The 21,102-nt window shown below is 40.5% G+C and overlaps 1 protein-coding gene across 1 annotated transcript in view; it reads right to left on the minus strand.

Moving 5' to 3' along the window:
* LOC111979105 (E3 ubiquitin-protein ligase rnf213-alpha) overlaps positions 1-19,007 on the minus strand; it is a 58,652-nt gene extending 39,645 nt beyond the window's left edge. Inside the window, 21 exon segments of the mRNA XM_070449058.1 lie at positions 12-229; positions 340-499; positions 825-1,447; positions 4,501-4,653; positions 4,780-4,953; positions 5,117-5,300; positions 5,447-5,574; positions 6,305-6,386; positions 7,155-7,274; positions 7,614-7,767; positions 7,960-8,018; positions 8,153-8,351; positions 8,553-8,753; positions 8,870-9,126; positions 9,303-9,574; positions 9,826-10,034; positions 10,371-10,535; positions 13,845-14,050; positions 14,134-15,813; positions 16,268-16,413; positions 18,904-19,007. Of these exon segments, the coding sequence (XP_070305159.1) occupies positions 12-229; positions 340-499; positions 825-1,447; positions 4,501-4,653; positions 4,780-4,953; positions 5,117-5,300; positions 5,447-5,574; positions 6,305-6,386; positions 7,155-7,274; positions 7,614-7,767; positions 7,960-8,018; positions 8,153-8,351; positions 8,553-8,753; positions 8,870-9,126; positions 9,303-9,574; positions 9,826-10,034; positions 10,371-10,535; positions 13,845-14,050; positions 14,134-15,813; positions 16,268-16,413; positions 18,904-18,997 (5,484 nt within the window). The 5' untranslated portion in view covers positions 18,998-19,007.
* Between the last annotated feature and the right edge of the window lie 2,095 nt (positions 19,008-21,102).

Raw genomic sequence — 21,102 nt, forward strand, 5'->3', positions numbered from 1 at the left:
TAACATCTAACCAGCTTATTTGGTATGTTGCTGTCATTTCCGAGCGCCTTCCACAGTTTTGTCAAAGCCTCCTTGAAGGCATGAAAGTCGGCATCTGGTGGGAGCCCATAGAGCATGGAGGAGTAACCAAGCACAGCATCATGGAAACAGGCTACACGGTCCACATCCAAGTCGTTCTCTCCGGCGGAGATGGAGGCCAGGTCGACAAACACTTTCAGCTCGTTGATGTCTGCAACAGCAAAAAGAAAAACTGTTTTAAGTTCCGTTATGGGAAACCCTAACTAGTTGGCTACTACTGATGCTGCTCTTTCTCTGCCTTGCCTTCTGGTATGACCTCACCTTCAAGAGCTTCTTTCACCCATTTGACAAAGTTTCTCCTCAGTCCGAGCTCTCGAAGACACTGTCTGCGAGGTTCTGTGATGTCCTCAAGATCCTTCTTGATCTCCAGCAAATTGTCATCAATGCGATTCAGACTCTCTTCCTTAAAGTCCTCAGTGTTCTGGAAACACCATAATAATTTATATGAATAGACGATAGTAATGCTACACTCTTAGAAAACAGGCTTACAAAATGGTTCTTCGCTGTCCCCATAGGAGAACCCTTTTTGGGTTCCAAGTAGAACCCTTTTTGGGTTCCAGGTAGAACCCTCTGTGGAAAGGGTTCTACATTGAATCCAAAAGGGTTCTGTAAAGGGTTATCATATGGGAAAAGTCGAATAACCCTTTAAGGTTCTAGATAGCACCTTTTTGTTTTCTAAGAGTGTAGAAATGCTTAATATATTGAACCAAGATCACTTTTGTGAAGTGATCATTTTTCCAACTCACCATATCTAGCAGTGTCTGTAGCACTTTGAAGTCCCCCTGAGGACAGACAGTCTCTCTGACATCCATAATGACCTTGGCTGATTCCAATGCTAGATGAAGGTCATGGTATTGTTGGATTTGCTGGACCCTGCTCTTGATCCATTTTCCATCATCAGATGAGTTGATCCTGCACATTATCTTCAGATCTTTTTCCATGTCTTTGTACTTGTCTTTGTAGGCTTCAAAGATGCGATCCACCTCCTCCAATGGTATCGTACCAGATTTCAAACTCTCATAGATCCTCGTGTAATTATCGTTGCAACTCTGGAATATTTCGCTGTGGATCAGATCGAGAGTGTACACTTCTGTCTCCCTCTCAGGCTTTGCTTCTGTCTCATCTGTGTCAAGTTGGTTGTGTGAAAGCTCTTTGGCTTGGTTCTCCCAACACATAGTGAAAATGTAGCTGTCCCTGATAGCACGTAGGCTAGATGCCATCTGCCTGGTGTCGTCACACAGGTTGAAGTACGTGACCACCCCAGTTACATTAGCGGAGTCACGGTCAAGTCTGTGAACTTCCATGAAATCATCCAGCGTCATCTGATCTATGTTCTCTTGGTTTTTGCGCTGCAGCTCTCTCACGTCGACTGTGGATTAATATGGCATTTATGAGAACCTTAACCATGTCAAGTCATAGGGCTACAATTTCCTCAAGCAAAGAAACACACGCAATGAACAAAATAACTATAACAATCCAAAATTCATGGTGATTTGTGCATTCTATAACTGAATCACACAGTTTACTTAAACTGTGGTTAAATATATCGTCTCCTTCTCAGGGAAATAATTTGCTAATAATTTGCACATATCGGTCACTCGCGTAGCACACAGCCCCCACAAGGCAGGGGGGCCCACGAGATTAAAATGTATTTAATCTTTATTTAACTAGGCAAGTCAGTTAAGAACACATTCTTATTTTCAATGACGGCCTAGGAACGAGGCAGAACGACAGATTTTTAACCTTGTCAGCTCGGGGGATCCAATCTTGCAACCATACAGTTAACTAGTCCAATGCTCTAACACCTGATTACATTGCACTTCACGAGGAGCCTGCCTGTTACGCGAATGCAGTAAGCTAAGGTAAGTTGCTAGCTAGCATTAAACTTATCTTATAAAAAACAATCAATCAATGACTGTCATTGCTCCAATGTGTACTTAACCATAAAAATCAATGCCTTTCTTAAAATCAATACACAAGTATATATTTTTAAACCTGCATATTTAGCTAAAATAGAATCAGGTTAGCAGGCAATATTAACCAGGTGAAATATGTGTCATTTCTCTTGCGTTCATTCTGCAGCAGAGTCAGGGTATATGCAACAGTTTGGGCGTCTGGCTCTTTGCGAACTAATTTGCCAGATTTTTACGTATTATGACATAACATTGAAGGTTGTGGCAATGTAACAGGAATATTTAGACTTAGAGATGCCACGTTAGATAAAATACGTAACGGAATAAACGTTTTGTTTTCGAGGTGATAGTTCCGGATTAGTCAAAGGTATATGGTTTAGAGAGAAATAGTCGAAGCGTTATAATTCCTGTAAATAACTTGCGGCTGAACTTGAAAGGGGTTCCTTCGTTATTTTACGCTCATCTGTCTATCCATAGAGAATGTCTTTGATCTCTTAAATAAGGTCTGTGTTTTCGCGGAGGAGCAGCCTGACAGGGGACCATGCAGACAGGCTCTGCTCATGTTTATTTGAAACTAAGTTGATTTTATTTATGTATTATATTAAGTTAAAATAAAAGTGTTCATTGTTCATCAGTATTGTTGCAATTGTATTATACAAAAATGTCTGTGTGTGTATGATATACCTGCTCAAAAAATAAAGGGAACACTTAAACAACACAATGTAACTCCAAGTCAATCACACTTCTGTGAAATCAAACTTGTCCACTTAGGAAGCAACACTGATTGACAATAATGTCACATTGCTGTTGTGCAAATGGAATAGACAAAGGTGGAATTATAGCAATTGCAAGACACCCAATAAAGGAGTGATTCTGCAGGTGGTGACCACAGCACTTCTCAAGTTCTATGCTTCCTGGCTGATGTTTTGGTCATTTTTGAATGCTGGCGGTGCTCTCATCTAGTGGTAGCATGAGACGGAGTCTAACAACCACACCAAGTGGCTCAGGTAGCTGCAGCTCATCAGGATGGCACATCAATGCGAGTCTGTGGCAAGAAGGTTTGTGTGTCTGTCAGCGTAGTGTCCAGAGCGTAGTGAGGCGCAACAGGAGACAGGCCAGTACATCAAGCATGACGTGGAGACTGAGAACACTAGCCCATTTATGGCTCATAACGTTAACCCAGCTTGCGCACCATTAAACTTAGAACACCTAAGCCATCCATAAACCCTAACCCCACATACATAAACCTACCGATAACACTACCAGACACTGGCGGAGTAGCGAGCCCAAAAAATACCTGACGCACGCAACCATAAAACAACACTAGGCAACCGGTGTAACTTTGTCTCATAGACGCACATTAAATCCTAACCCACCCATACACAGTGGCCGAAGGTAGGGGGAAAGCCCAGCAGCCAGGACGGAACACATATATATTATTCTCTTTATTTCATTAATATTATTTATTTTTTATCGACGATTAATCGTTGCTTTTTTGTCCTTAAAGAAGAAAAACGAAACCTATTACTGCATACATTCAGCTACAGGTCCCATTTCCTTGTGCCAACATATAACAATTATAAAAACCGTAACGTCTCCCAAAATTTCATGAAACTAGCTGAGTCTAACCACCGCAAAACATACTACCCTACTGGCAAACGCTCCCCAATAATCGGTACTCGGTATCTGCGGTTGAAAAATCATAAAATCGGTCACCTCTAATTTGTACGACATTTTTTAATAATCTAATGTTTGAATTTACAATCAAGGCCTTTAAAACACTTTGCTGACAATGAGTGTAAAAATGTCATGCCTGACAGTTGACATAAATCCAGATTAGTTGCATTTTATGAAAAAAATATACAGTATATAAATAGGTTGTTCTTTACATGGTGTATTAGTTGATACTTTGGTCTATCAAATATATATTTCAAATGTTGTTCATATTAAGACAAATATTTTGTGGAAAGAAAGTTTAGTTTTACTAGTTTTTTAAGAATCCCTGAGCTCTAAAACAGCAACATTGTTTCTCAGCCTCATGGCAAAATTTGTAAAATAGCATGAGATTAATTTTCCCTGGTGGACATTCCTGCAGTCAGCATGCCAATTGCATGCTCCCTCAAAACTTGAGACATCTGTTGACAAAACTGCACATTTTAGAGTGGCCTTTTATTGCCCCCAGCACAAGGTGCACCTGTGTAATGATCATGTTGTTTAATCAGCTTCTTGATATGCCACACCTGTCCGGTGGAAATGAGAAATGTTCACTAATAGGGATGTAAACAAATTTGTGCACAACATTTGAGAGAAATAAGCTTTTTGTGCTTATGTAAAATTTCTGGGATCTTTTATTTCAGCTCATGATACATGGGACCAATACTTTACACGTTGCATGTTCAGACCGTGCGATATGCCACTGTTGTTTTGCGTGAGGAAATTGTTGCAAATACTTAAACAAATATCATAAGCTCTTAAGAAATATATACAGTGTTGAAAACATTGAACTCACTTTTGAGATGTTCCTGGAGTTTGTGGCAAAATATGAGAAGGCTGTCAACCATCTTCTTGTCATTGACGATAGCCTCCACTTCCTCCTCTCTCCATCTCAGTAATCGTTTCATGGCGTCCCTGTCCTGACAACGACCATCGTCACACAGGTCATCTGTTTTGGAAAAATACTGACGTCAACACACATCCTACAGTTTGAGATGTTCTTTTTCCATCTGGAGTGAAACAATATTAACTATATATTTTTGTTTTATTGTTGACTATTTCCCAGAACAATCACCTATCTTCAGCAACTCAGTGAATTCTATTTTTCTTTCAAGGATTTGATTGAGAGTCTTAATCTGGATTTTCCCGTTGATGAATTTCTTTGCGACAGAACAGAACGCAGAGCTTGCCACTGCCATCCGCTCTTTAGCTTCATCTGTCAACCGGTTAATCAATGCTCCATTTGCACCTGAAAGTAGACAAAAGTGTCAATTGTGGGTAGAAAGAAATGGGGGATAATATGATCTTACTCAAACACAAGGCTCTGAATGCAAAGGCTCAAGATACAATAAAGGCAGGTATGTGTTATTTTCATTTTTGTATGTGTTGCAATGTATGTATAATATATGCACCTTGTACTCGAAAGATGCTTATGGCCATAGGCCAGCTGAGAAGGTGCTCCATCACCAACTCCTCGCCCTCGATGTACTGTCCATCGTCATTTTTGCGCCAGGACTTCAGGACTATCACAGACATCAGCTTCTCAAACTTGTTGAAGTCATGTTTCTTCAACAGCTCACGAAGATCAGATTTGTTCTGATAATGAAAAGTGGTAAGACACAATCCAACATCAAAACCATTCCAACTTTTTCAAATAGGATGAAGCATTTACTGTCATACGCACTTCAAATACATTTTATAATTCGAGGTACATACAGTATCATAAAAAAATGTAATCTTGCCTGGCAAATGGCGGTGACTGCCTCCAAGGCACATTTCTCCAGAGAGTTACACAAAGAGGGACTTGTCTTGCCCACTTCTTCGATCTTGTCACAGTAGATTTGAATCTGATGCATGGGCTTCTCCTGATGGACACACACGATCAACAGTTTTCTCTTTCACAGTAGTACAAATGGCTATTATTTTGTTCAAGGGGCAATCGAAAACTACAAAGCGGTCACCCCGCCACGTGTTTTGGTAAACAGCTGAAGTGTGGGGCTGGAGAAATATAACCACTTTTAATTTCATAGACAGGTCCATCAATGAGATCAAAATCATAGTTTTAACTATGTTTGAATCTATACTTTTTTTTACAATTACATTGTCTACAAGATTATATTTTTTGGTTCTGATGGAGAATGACAGTTGAACTAAGCGTATGATTAAAGGGAAAGGTCAGTCGTACAACTGAATGCATTCAACTGAAATCTGTCTTCCGCCAGTTACCCAACCACTGCGTGGAATCAGACGAGGTAGCGGGAGGGGGGGGGCGGGGGGGGCTGCCATAATTCCAGTCCACCCAGTGGAATACTAGATGCCCGTAAGGACAACTTTGTCCCCCTCCCCCTAACCTGAGCCCCCCCCGCCCGTGCCAACGTAGACGTCCCCTCTCTCAGTGGGTTAACTGTGCTTGCTCAGTGGCAGAATGACAGATTTTTACCTTGTCAGCTCGGCGATTCGATCTATCAACCTTCACTTAGTGGCCCACGCTCTATCCACTAGGCTACCTGCTCCCATTAATTATTTGAAAAGTATGTACCAATCCTGCGGATTTAAATATGTTTAAAAATGTTATTTAAACATTAATCAATACCTTTTTTTTAGTTTTCCTTCGAAATCATTCAAGAAAGTACTTCTCCATCGTTCAGTGAGTTCTTCATTCCCAAACGTGACTGAGATAACCTTTCCAGACCTAGAGAAAATAACCCTTATGATTAATTCTTCTCTGATTGTGAAACAAAATCACTGTACACATCAAAATGCTATGCAATGTTTAAATCCTTTTGACTGATTCTTCTAACGAGATTTAAAACTGCACAGATTATTGCTTGCACTTGATTAACTTCAAACCCTGTCGTGGAAAATTGCAAGGTGATGTTTATAATGCTTGTAAGATGATGTTATAATACTTGTATTACATTATAATATCTTGTTACATCGACAGAATAGAGTATTGTGTGTGTGTTCAACTGAGGATGGCCTCTATGAGATAGCACTGACAGAGGAGATTTACGATGTCTTTGGTGATAAAACCTAAAGAGCATTCCAGATAACATGAGGTAATGTGTTCTGTGCTATGAAGTACCAAGAACGAGATTAGAATCTCGTTTTAGAGACCAAACTGAGTGATAATTATAGCGAATGTTATCTGTGCTAAGGGATACTCCTTTCTCAAGAAAAGTATTTCTTTGTGACAGTCCTAAGATCTGCCTTGATTCGTCATGTAAGTTGAGAGGGGTGTATCTTGGCTATAAAAGATCTTTGTACTTTTCTGGTGGCACTCTCAATGGTTCATTATAGATAGTGAATTGTTGAAATTAAAATGCTATTGCAAAGCTTAATTATTATTAAAGTTGTAGTTTAAGTATAACTCTGACTGGTGTGTGAAGTTTGTCTCTCTCTCCTCATTTGGTAATACAGAAAAATGCAACCACAGCCCAACATTCCTACCTTAATCTCATTCTTTGAGGTAAAATGGTTAACCGATTTGCTTGGGAATGCTTTTCGCCGCCAGTCCCTCATTGTTTGAAGTGTCTCCTTCAGAACTTCGTTTTCCGTACTTTTCACTGACTGGAAACCAAGACATTGATCAAATTGAGTTATTAATAATATAATAATAGTAATATTATAATTATGCAGAACAGCACTCGTATTTTTCTCTGATACCTAATTTAAAATGTATTTGCATTTCAACCACTTTTACTAAGAATTGTGCTCAATAAAGCAATAGAAAAATATTTGAATATGAACAAGTTGAGAATTACTGAAATATCCATTATGTCATTTGAATTAGTCTAACAGAAATATTGTGTTGTATTGTACTCAATCACATGGACATGAACAGCAAAAGATATTCAGAACTGCCAGATATTCAGAAAGCAAAATGTTTTCCATTCACATAGGGTGTACCTGTGGATGGGAGCTTCCGGCAGTTTCTGCAATCAGACTGACCAGACGCAGGCAGTTCAGTGGAAGCTCACAGCGGTCTGAATCAGTGTCTTTACAGATTGTCCCCAGAACACTCACAGCTGTTTTCAAGCAGCATTCTCCATATCTGTTATCACTGATAACAAAAAAGGTTTTATTAATGTGTGAGGTTAAGGAACATTACAGGATGTTCTGTAACGGCATGTTCTGTAACTGCATGAAGATCAAATTATTTATAATACAATATATTAAGGAATGTAATTTTCAATTGTTGGATGTTCTCTAGATATAACATAGGTCTCTATAGTAAAAAATATAATTCCTTTACCTGAAGTGTTGTCCAGTGATTTTGTCAATGAGATGTGACAGTAACTTTCCCACTGGTTCCTAGATAAATTATATATTGTTGTTATGTACAGTATATCACAACTTAATCTTTAACAAACTCTGAATAGCATTGTTAAGGAGAACATCACCATTCTCACTTTGAGCAAAAGTTGAATTCAACCGAGGACACATACCACATAATCAGAGTAATACATTCCAGACTTGACTGGAAGACTGAACTGGAGTTGCTGAAGGGTGTCCAAGACACCCACATGGATGACTGATTTAAAGCTCATCAAGTCTCCCAACTCTAGCAGACACATCCAGGAGCACACAAGTAGATGATCCACCTCCACCAGGTGTTTGTGTTCTGTCATGACCTTCATCAGGCCCCTGGATTCAGAGTCAGAGTCTCATTAAGATTGTAAGACATTGACATAAGCAACAAAATAATTAGTGAGAAAAAAGGTATCCTGATGTGAAATCAGAAATCATCAAAAAATTGTTGTAATCAAATTCCATTTGAACTCCAAGTAAACTAACCAACAAACTAAAAATCTACAACAACAAGAAAGACATTCCTTCAATCCATACCGTGTGTCTCTGTAATTGTCTTTTATTTTGATCCCTTTAAGCCCTGCCCAGGTGGCAAACGGTGGATCCATGGTGGGTGGAATGGGCTCAAAGGGCTTGCTGTCCCCTCTAAGCAGATGCAGGAGAGGGATGACCAAGATCCAGCTCACAACATTCCACTCTCTTGCAACGTTGCATAGTGTTTCAACTATGTCTGCAACACTAAAGGTGAGATTAGTTAGTGCCCATGCTCAATTCTAAAAAGATTTAAGAGGAAAAGTTCCTACTTAAAAACATAGAAATCATGGGGTAATTGAAATTGGAAGTTGTTGATGTACCCAGTTTCATTTGGTAGGCCTTTGGTGAAGTCTGTCCAGTAGTCAAGGAAATCTTCTCTTGGCTTTCTAGGCAGGCAGAGCAGCTGACACAGAAGAGCGAGCTGATCTCTGATGTTTTCTTTTAATCCATACTTGTTGTACACAAGTAGGATAATAATTCCTGCTTTCAGTGGGTCTGAGATTAAAACTTTTTCACTGCTCTTTTGGGACTGAGGAACTATGTTTTCCTTCATGAACTCTTTCAGGAGACTTCTCACCTGACAAAATGTATAGAAGTTTGGACATAATTACTTTCTCTGACCTCACAGATTTGAGGTTATGAAGTCAGTTTGAGTTTGAGTGCAATTGAAATATCAAACATGTTCTACAATATGTTTTGACGTTTGTAAGCTTTAAGAAGCTTACAAACAAATTCAGTAAAAAGTAAATGTACCTCTTGTACTCCAAATGTTAAATCCCATGATTTTGTCATTCCATCATGGACACAGGGACAGCTGTATGTGGAGTAGAACTGCTGGAGCTGAGAAAAAAAGTTTCTCACATTCACTTTACTCCAGGTTCTCAGAAGATCAAAGATGGTGTTTAGCATCACCTCTCCAGCTAGCCGTCTTCCACCAACCACGTAGTCGTTAGTGCTACCCCAAACATTATACCAGTGTTTCTTCAGTTCTGGATATATGACATCATCATACTGGTGCCATTCTCCTTAAGATGAAAGAACGTAAATGTTTGGTAAAAATGAATCTTCTTTAGTAAAATGTTAAATTTATAGTTTCATTTATATAAATAGTTTTTCCCCCCTTTTGTTACAAATAGTAACAGTATTATAACTATAAAAAGCACCACATTTGAATATCTGTTAATACCCCTAACCTCTTTACAAAATGTCCTTACAACTAACCTCTTTACAATACTGTACTATAAAGGATAATAAGGGACTTATCCTTCTACTGTACCTTCATGGGTCAAAAGATCATGCTTGATGGAAAGACACCGGTTGATAATTTGCTTTGAGTTTGTCTGGTAGATCTGCTCAAATGTGCCTTCATAAAAATTCCCATTCCACTTATAAACAAAGTATTTATAGGGTATGGAGCAAATTTCATTCTTATTCAAGTTGAAAGAAACCTTTGCTGCAACAAGGAATCGATCTTTTCCTAAAACCCTGTGTAAGCAAAGAAAGGCAACTAAAATTTAATGTCAAACAAGTTGTAATCAGTTAATCCATCTGTAAATTATCAATTCAATAACAGTGGAAAGTCAGTCATATGTTTAGTATTTATCTTTGCAATATTACCAAATTGTATATTTTCTTACACACACACACACACACACACACACACACACACACACACACACACACACACACACACACACCACACACACACACACACACACACACACACACACACACACACACACACACACACACACACACACACACACACACACACACACACACATTTGATTGTGCAATAAAAAAAAATCAAGTAGTTCTTACTGGGTGATATTCATTTCCACACCCTTTTCCCAATCTCCAAACAGGCTTCCAGATTTCAAGTGAATCCTGTCTTTTGCCGGGTCCAATTTGAAGTCTTTGGATATGATGGCATGGAAGTATACGGTGACGCCATCACTGCCAGGGAACTGTTGTGGGTTTTGTGATCTATTTGGATGACAAAAAGTGACAATCAAATGTTAATTTAATTTCTAATTTCAAATTGATACGGAATATGATTTTTTACAATATTATATCGACTCTATGATTCCAAGTATCGATTCTTAAAAATAAACAAATAATTTGCTAGGTAGTTAACGTTAGCTAGCGCTAGTCAGCTGTACCTGCGGCAAAACTGTTATTTTTTCCTTCTCTAGCTTGTTCTCCTTTTTAAAATGGGGAGCCAACATGTTTTCAGCACTTTAATTTCCATGACTGATCAAAACTAGTTCTCATGGCTCTCTCTTGTCCCTCTGCAGCAGACATATCTTGAGCAATATGTTTGGAACATCGATTCACAATAAAATCGCAGTCTTGAGTCACAATACATATAGGATAGTGAGACAAATGAGAATCACAATACATATCGTATCCGCACCTAAGTATGGTGATAATATCGTATCGTGAGATGTCTGGCAATTCCCAGCGCTAGACGGGACAGAGTCATATATATACTGCATTCGGAAAGTATTCAGGCCCCTTGACTTTTTCCACCTTTTGTTAGCTTACAGCTTTATTCTAAAACGTATTAAATTGTTTTTTCCCTCATCAATCTACACACAATACTCCATAATGACAAAGGAAAAATAGGTTGAGAGAAATTTCTGCAAATATATTCAAAATAAAAAACTGAAATATGACATTTACATACAGTTGAAGTCAGTAGTTTACATACACCTTAGCCAATTACATTTAAACTCAGTTTTTTCACAATTCCTGACATTTAATCCTAATAAAAATTCCCTGTCTTAGGTCAGTTAGGATCACCACTTTATTTTAAGAATGTGAAATGTCAGAATAATAGTAGAGAGAGTGATTTATTTCAGCTTTTATTTCTTTCATCACATTCCCAGTGGGTCAGAAGTTTACATACACTCAATTAGTATTTGGTAGCATTGCCTTTAAATTGTTTAACTTTGGTTAGGGTTAGGATTACTGATGACTGATGTCTTGAGATGTTGCTTCAATATATCCACATCATTTTTCTTCCTCATGATGCCATCTATTTTGTGAAGTGCACCTGTAGCAAAGCACCCCAACAACATGATGCTGCCACTCCCGTGCTTCACGGTTGGGATGGTGTTCTTCGGCTTGCAAGCCTCCCCCTTTTTCCACCAAACATAACGATGGTCATTATGGCCAAACAGTTCTATTTTTGTTTCATCAGACCTGAGGACATTTCTCTAAAAAGTACTATCTTTGTCCCCATGTGCAGTTGCAAACCGTAGTCTGGCATTTTTATGGCGGTTTTGGAGCAGTGGCTTCTTCCTTGCTGAGCGGCCTTTCAGATTATGTCGATATAGGACTCGTTTTACTGTGGATATAGATATTTTTGTACCGGTTCCCTCCAGCATCTTCACAAGGTCCTTTGCTGTTGTTCTGGGATCGATTTGCACTTTTCGCACCAAAGTACGTTCATCTCTAGGAGACAGAATACGTCTCCTTCCTGAGCGGTTTGACGGCTGTGTGGTCCCATGGTGTTTATACTTGTGTATTATTGTTTGTACAGATGAACGTGGTACCTTCAGGCATTTGGAAATTGCTCCCAAGGATGAAACAGACTTGTGGAGGTCTACAAATTTTTTTTCTGTGGTCTTGGCTGATTTCTTTTGATTTTCCCATGATGTCAAGCAAAGCACTGAGTTTTAATGTAGGCCTAGACTACATCCACAGGTACACCTTCAATTGACTCAAATGATGTCAATTAGCCTATCAGAAGCTTCTAAAGCCATTACATAATTTTCTGGARTTTTCCAAGCTGTTTAAAGGCACAGTCAACTTAGTGTATGTAAACTTCTGACCCACTGGAAATGTGAAACAGTGAATTATAAGTGAAATAATCTGTCTGTAAACAATTGTTGGAAAAATGACTTGTGTCATGCACAAAGTAGATGTCCTAACCGACTTGCCAAAACTATAGTTGGTTAACAAGAAATTTGTGGAGTGGTTGAAAAACGAGTTTTAGTGACTCCAACATAAGTGTATGTAAACTTCCGACTTCAACTTTAAGTATTCAGACCCTTTACTCAGTACTTTGTTGAAGCACCTTTGGCAGCGATTACAGCCTCGAGTCTTCTTGGGTATGACGCTACAAGCTTAGCACACCTATATTTGGGGACTTTCTCCCATTCTTCTCTGCAGATCCTCTCATGCTCTGGCAGGTTGAATGGGGAGCGTTGAGGCACAGTAATTCAGGTCTCTCCAGAGATGTTCGATCAGGTTCAAGTCCGAGTTCTGGCTGGGCTACTCAAGGACATTTAGTGACATATCCCAAAGCCACTCCTGCATTGTCTTGGCTGTGTGCTTAGGGTCGATGTCCTGTTGGAAGGTGAACCTTCACGCCAGTCGGAGGTCCTGAGCACTCTGGAGCAGGTTTTCATAAATTGTCATTACTCTGTTCATCTTTCCCTCGATCTACCAGTCCCTGCCACTGAAAAACATCCCCACAGCATGATTCTGCCACCACCATGCTTCACCGTAGGGATGGTGCCAGGTTTCCTACAGAAGGGACGCTTGGCATTCAGGCCAAAGAGTTCAATCTTGGTTTCATCAGACCAGAGAATCTTGTTTCTCATGGTCTGAGAGTCTTTAGGTGCCTTTTGTCAAACTCCAAATGGGCTGTCATGTGCCTTTTACTGAAGAGTGGCTTCTGTCTGGCCACTCTACCATTAAGGCCTGATTGGTGGAGTGCTGCAGAGATGGTTGTCCTTCTGGAAGGTTCTCCCATCTCCACAGAGGAACTCTGGAGCTCTGTTAGAATGACCATCGGGTTCTTGGTCACCTCCCGGGCCAAGACACAACCCTGTCTTGGAGCTCTACGGACAACTTCCTTTGACCTCATGGCTTGGTTTTTGCTCTGACATGCACTGTCAAACTATGGGACCTTATATAGACAGGTGTGTGCCTTTCCAAATCATGTCCAATCAATTGAATTTACCCCAGGTGGACTCCAATCAAGTTGTAGAAACATCAAGGATGATCAATGGAAACAGGATGCACCTGAGCTCAATTTCGAGTCTCATAGCAAAGGGTCTGAATACTTACGTAAATAAGGTATTTCAGTTTTATAAAATGTATACGTTTGCAAAAATTTCTACAAACCGGTTTTCACATTGTCATTATGGGGTGTTGCGTATAGATTGATGAGGAAAACATTATTCTAAAATTGATTAAATTATGGCTGTAACGTAACAAAATGTGGAAAATGTCAAGGGCTCTGAATACTTTCCGTATGCACTGTATATGCGCTGAACTTACGACTGAGGCAGTGGCTGCTTTTCATTTGCTGACACCTGCTGGAATCTATCTTCATTGCATTGGTTCGGGTGCGGATCTGTATCTGCAGGTGGGGAGTCAACAGTAGATGACTTGGAGGTATCACCACCACCTGTATTACTCAGCTTCTCTGGTTCCTTGTTTGGCTTGGAAGCCGTTTGTCTTGATTCTTGAGGCTTGTCACTAGCCTAATTAACCACAAAAATGTTAATACAAAAACACAGTTCATTCCACATGCTGAATAATAACAGAATAGAAATATATGTATTACCTCTGCCTTGTGGGATCCAAAAACAAAGTTCTGTGAGTTTGCTTCATTTTTCCTGCTCTGGTCTCTGTGGTTACTGGTGCCAACCCCTTGCCTTCTGGACAGATCTCCCGTCTCCTGAGAGGTCCCCACCAGAGCGTCTTTATATGAGAACTGCCCTACTGATTGACTTGGAACTGAGGCAGGTTCTGTTTTGTTCTGATCTTTTCTCTTAGATGTCTTCTCAGGCACCTCCTGTGTTACTGAGAGCGTTGGACTAGCAGGTTGTGTTTGACTAGTGTTTGGTTCATCTGTTGGGTCAGAACCCCTCTGATCACCAAGGGATACTTGCGATTGGTCAACACGCTTCTTTGAGTTTGCTTCATTTGTGATGTTCTCGTCGGTCTGGTTACTAGAGGTCTTCCGTTCATTCACAACTGTAACCTCTGTGTTACGTTCACCATCAAGGCTTTTTGATGGCTCCCTTGACCCGTGTGATGTCCCCTTCAGGACTTCCTCATCCAAGAGTTGACTTGCTGGTTGAGTTGGGTCTGAGGCAGGTGTGTGTTCTGTGTTCTGGTCAGCTGTCTCGGGTGTGGATGAGGCCTGTGTGACTGATGTAGGACTAAGTTGGGTTGGCTCATTCATTGGTGCGCCTCCGTTTACCTTCGATGGACCCTTGGTCTGGTCTTCTGGCAGTGTCTGGTGGGAGGATGGGTTTGGAGAGGCTGTAGGTATGGTTGGAGGGCCAGCAGGTGTGGCGGTGTTGACAGGAGGGCCTGCAGGTGTGGCAGTGTTGACAGGAGGGCCAGCAGGTGTGGCAGTGTTGACAGGCGGGCCAGTAGGTGTGGCGGTGTTGACAGGAGGGCCAGCAGGTGTGGCAGTGTTGACAGGAGGGCCAGCAGGTGGTGGCAAGTGTTGCAGGCGGGCCAGCAGGTGTGGCAGTGTTCACAGGAGGGCCAGCAGGTGTGGCAGTGTTAACAGGAGGAGGGCAGCAGGTGTGGCAGTGTTGACAGGAGGAGGGCCAGCAGGGTGGTGATGTTGACAGGAGGAGGGGCAGCAGGTGTGTGATGTTGACAGGCGGGCCAGTAGGTGTGGCGGTGTTGACAGGAGGGCCAGTAGGTGTGGCAGTGTTGACAGGAGGGCCAGCAGGTGTGACAGTGTTGACAGGAGGAGGGCCAGCAGAGGTGGCAGTGTTACAGGAGGAGGGGCAGCAGGTGTGGCAGTGTTGACAGGGAAGGGCCAGCAGGTGTGGCAGTGTTGACAGGAGGAGGGCCAGCAGGTGTGGCAGTGTTGACAGGAGGAGGGGCAGCAGGTGTGGCAGTGTTGACAGGAGGAGGGGCAGCAGGTGTGGTGATGTTGACAGGAGGACGGGGCAGCAGGTGTGGTGATTGTTGACAGGCGGGCCATAGGTGTGGCAGTGTTGACAGGGGAAGGGCCAGCAGGTGTGGCAGTGTTGACAGGAGGAGGGGCAGCAGGGGTGGCAGTGTTGACAGAAGGAGGGCCAGCAGGTGTGGCAGTGTTGACAGGAGGAGGGCCAGCAGGTGTGGCAGTGTTGACAGGAGGAGGGGCAGCAGGGGTGGCGGTGTTGACAGGAGGGCCATCCACCGCTGAAGTAGGAGTAGAGCTCTCACTGCCAGACAACTCATCTTTCTCTTGACGTGTGTCGGTGCTCAGCTCAGTAGCGCTGGAAGAGCCTCCACTCTATGAACAATGTATAGAAAAATGAAGCCTTTTAACACATTATAGATCATTAAGGATCAGCATTTCTGATTCATAAGCCCTGCCCATTAAAGCATTCCCATTCCATGCTAATTTCACTGGGTTCCCTTGATGTAAAACCCACATCTGGTCACATCCTAAAGGCACAAATTGAAAGTGTGACTGGTTCTGTTAAAAATATATATAATTGTAAATCTCTTATCGTCTCATAATAATGATACTCTGACTTAATGACAGCTGTTGAGTCATTTAGGAGGGTTCATAAATAAAATATTAGAAGCCTTTTAATAAGATGACATTATAAAGGCTTAAGAATGCTCATAACAGGAAATAAAACATTATACCTGTCCGCTTTGAGTAAAATGTTACCGAATTTTGAACTATGTAAAACAATCCTGACTCTGCATATACTCTATATTCTAGTGGAGATTGTGACCTTTTTCTTGACATTGCCCCCTGGTTCTTCCCTGGAGTGTTTCATAGGTGCGTCGGTCTTGTTCCCTGATGATGACACTGGTGCATCCTCCATCTGGGGGTCTGCTTCACGGACCACAGATGTTTGATGCTCTGAAGTGGTCCCATCTGACATGAAGGGCAAGTCATTTAGAATCAACATTAACTACATGATAGAGACATGCAACCATTCTGACCTTTAAAAAAAAAAAAACGATTTTACTGATTTGCTTCCTTGTCCTGGACAATACTGTATACATAGGGCCTTTCTGGATAAGGTCACGTGATCAGAAGCAGCTCCTGCATGGGTGTGCATACTGAAACGGGATCCTTGGGGCTTCCAATTCTGACGTCACCCCATTAAACTTGAAATGCAAAAAAGGTTAAGGTGATATTCTAACTTAATGGCAGCTATTGCAAGTCATTTAAAAACAAGTTTAGGGTAAAGTTTAGGGTAGGGACATCCCAAGGATACCGGATGCATACTCCTGGCAGCAGTGGTTCTCAAACTCATGGCCGGCATTATGGGTGGGCCTTAGGGGGCCTGGACCGCCCTATCTACCTCCTGGCCCATCCCAAAAAATGTATAATAATAATTAGATATATGTTTAGCTATAACACTGATTTATGTATGGTATAGGCCATTTAATGTTTAAATTACCTCAAAAAAATAATTGTATTGTTAAATTAAATATGGCTCAGGTAATTATGACAGACAGGGTTTAAGATCTATGATATCCATCATGAAGTCATGTCTCTTTTTACCGGCAGTTCAAATTAGCAGCGGGTGGAGCGTTAGTTAAATACAACAGTGTGCCTCAGTGATCAGTAACCTTGGCTACCTTCAAAATGGATATTAGGCATTGGTTTAAAAAGAATGCATCATCTTCTGCAACAAGTGGCGCTGAAACTCCACTCGTCCAAACCACTGCTACAGTTGCTGGCGATCATGGCAATGTGGCTAGCCCTCAGAGTTCATTTTATTAGTACCATAATGTTTCTTAGGACAAATTAATAACGGATTTCTTTGTGATTGCGTATATTCAATGGATTTATTAAAATAACTGGTAAGCGCACGGTGTGATAAATAGCACTTTTTTGACAGCGGTTCTACACATTCGGTGACACTCAAGTTATTTCTATGTTATTCTGTTGTATTCCGCTATATGATTGTATTCCATTATATTAAATATTACTATATGGGTGTGTTGACTGTGATCAGCGCAGGGGAATGTAAGTGTGTATAGTCAGTTTAATTAACAAAATAACAACTATTGATTTAATTTGCATGGCACAGCCATGTAGCCTAGACAAGCAACATATTTGAACTCAAAATATTCCCCATTTTTATTTTATATTAAGTCTTATGTTTCTTAGGACCTGCCTAAACTAAAGAATAACGGGTTTCTTTGTGATAGTGGCAGGCGTGCGTAAAAATGGTGGTAGGTGCACGAAACGATGAGTAAACTGGTGACGTCGAGTTGCGGAGAGGGGGAACGGGAGTAGACGTGACAGTACCCCCTCTCTAACGCGCGGCTCCAGCCAGAGGAACGGTCCCGGGGACCAGGCCGGTCGCCTCTATTGAGGCGCGGGAGCCTGTCGAACCAGCTGAGGATTGGAAGCCTGATGGGCTGGCTTAGGCATTCCAGGTAGTTTCGATAATGGAAGCCTGACGAGCCAACCGAGGCTTGAGAACCTGACGACCCAGCTGAGGCATCCCCGATTGCCTCGACAGTGGCCCTAGTTTCAAATAAATCCCTGTTGCTTCCATTTGTTGAGGCAGTATTGTGTAACGTATTCGCTTGTGTAACGTATTCATAGGAAAAAAATGCAAACGCAAACAGTGAGCATATTAAAAAGCGAAATGGTTCCAATCGTTTTTCCACCGTTCACTTTTCCCATGTTGGATTTTGGAAGCACTTAAAGGCCTATGTTTCATGTAGGCTAACATTGGCGTGATGTTTTGATAAACATGTAAATCTCTTTCGGAAACGGTGACGTTTATCAATATATCCCAAGACAGTTCACAGAATTGTAAATGTAAAGAAATGTAGCCAATTTCTTCATTATTACATTTAGCAAGCATTAGATAGTCAATCCAGACATTTTTACCTTTACCTCAATTTGACAGTCTTGTCCAGATCATCATGGCATTTGTAATTCTTTATGATAGCCACATTAGCAGCTAATTAGCAGTTCATTTGTTGGGGCTAAATACAGGCAAATATATTGATAAAAGTCATCTTGTCCATGAGAGATTTACACGATTATCAAATAGTCACGCCAGGGTAAGCCTTCATGAAAAACAGCCCTTATGTTTGGCGTTTCTAAAATCCCTCTTGGGAAAAATGAATGGTGGAAAATGATTGGAGCCATTTCCCTGTTTGACTGCTAGGTTTTATGGGTAAAAAATGACTCATACTGTGGTACTCTATTTGGCTGCCAGAGCCAGTCTACCCCTGAAAATAACATATAGTCCTTGGACCTTAACGAGCAACGGTAGGCTCCTTATGAGTACATCTTGGGCTAAGTGTAAACATCCAAATATGATAGCTTCATTCCCCGCCATTCATATATTACATTCTTGAAAATAGTTTAAAAAAACAATATATATATTACCTGTGGTGCAAATTTGAGCAGCTAACCTCAATCCGCATTCACTGCAAAATTTTGACGATTTTGTCGCTTGGTGACCACAGTCAGGACACTTCATCTTGATGTAGCCGATCTGTTTGCAATCATAAACACGCCATCATTACAAACCATTCATATGATTCAGAAGCCTGATCAGCATGCTTTCACTTTCAATTTGCCTTATTTGCCAACGCCTCATCGAAAGATATGGTTGGGCTCATGACTTTCCAAAGTATGAATATTGAATACAATGAATATTGAGGTAACTGTGATTTGGAATTTATTTCTACGACCTGCAAAACTGTATAAAACAGTTTCTCACTTTTCTATCGAGACAAGGAGGATTTGACCAAACTAAGACTACTTGTGAACAATGATTTGTTTTTGATCATCAGTTTTACCCCCAATATAATAATCAACGAGTCATTTTAACACCTGCTACGCCACAACTTTAACATAATTTCGACAAAACACAAAACAATTTAAATATTTTGCCCAATAATATTGAAACGTACAGAAAGACACATTCACCTTTTACATGTTAATTTGTTCGATAGTCACCTAATAGGCATCGTCTTACCGTTTTGTCGACTCTTCTTCACGCTGTCAATTCTCTGTCTGTGTCAATACTGAAAGTCTATCGAAGATATGGAGATGTTGTACTGTACATTCGGATAACTTTCGTTTTCCTGAGAAAGGGTGGAAACTTTCCTTCCGTGTACGAATATAGATATCCACATGGCGCATTATTTTTTGACAAAGTGGAATAATAGGCTAGTACTTCTAAACATGTTTTGTCATGTAACTTTTCACGTTTGCCTAGTGGTTTTCAACCTGTGGACCGTCCGCTTTTTTTTGTTCTAACAAAATGAATAACAGTTGGGGGTTTTAATGGTATTAAATACAGTTTACATTACGTTGCACAATGCAAATTATTAATAATAATAAGTATTTAATGTCTTACATTCACTGCTAAAATTGACCAAATTTGACCGCCAAGTTTTCATGCTAAAAACATTCCGCGAATCCGCGAATAGCTGTCAAGAGGTTTTGACAGAGATTTGGTGGTCCCAGGAATGGAACAGGTTGGGAACCACTGACTTTGCCTACTTTAAGGCACCATCCAATTTTATTTGACACATTTACTGACAGCCATCATTTGATGCGTGGGTGTGGTTGGCAGGTGGTTGCTTAGGAGTGATTTCAGTGCCAACAGAAATTGTATTTGAATTCCATAAGCTTGAATTTGTCATGCACAAATTGAATATGTATTTCATTATTTGAGGCCAAGATTAATTTGAATATTCAAATGTTATATTTAGTTTCAATATGGTAGATATTGGAGTCATTGTCTACAAACCTTCAGTTCAAGATGACCAAAATTATATTCAACTTCTCAGATGCATTTACATTAATGGCAGTTTGGAGTGACCGACTGGGAAGTTTCACTTTAACGAACCTCCAAGTCGGAAAATGAGAAAATGTTATGGCAGTTGACAGTTTCACCACCGACCTTTGAACCATAAGGTCTGTTTTTTTTTTTACACTTACAAACTTATTGTGGATAATGTAGATAGTTTGACCATATTGTCAATGTTAAGCAAGCTAACCTTTTTCAGCAAGTTAGCCAGCTCAAGTAGAACTGGTTGAAGTACTGCTCAGACTTCTAAAGCACTTTAACACAATCATGTTGGATTTATGGGGAAGTTACTTCACTTCAGACTAGCACGTGAATGCCCAATTAGTGAATTAGTGTTCAAATTATGTTCTCTAAATCAAAGATGTATTATGTTGACAATATATAGTCAACTGACAGCTCTAACAATGAGAAATACATTGTATAACATTTCCTATAATGTATAGATTTATGTTTCACTCTTTATGCGGAGCACACTGCACAGAACACAGGAAGAATTATTACTGAATTATCAGTGTAACGTGTAAATTAATCCTGTAAGGGATGGGTTGCCAACTGACGACACGAAAATAAAATGTTATTCATTCATTCAGTCCCAGACAGTCCTAGCAAAATTCTTGAGAAATTCCTCTTTGCTATGAGGCTATTTTTCTTAGACCACTTAATTGTTACCCAGAAATGATTTGATATTGAGACAAAAAAATAGCTGCATTAGACTTAAAGAAAATTAAGCCCTTGTTTCACTCAATGGCATGTTTCCAGTTGCA

This window comes from Salvelinus sp. IW2-2015, linkage group LG19 (assembly GCF_002910315.2).
Source record: "Salvelinus sp. IW2-2015 linkage group LG19, ASM291031v2, whole genome shotgun sequence".
NCBI classification, from domain to species: Eukaryota; Metazoa; Chordata; class Actinopteri; order Salmoniformes; family Salmonidae; genus Salvelinus; species Salvelinus sp. IW2-2015.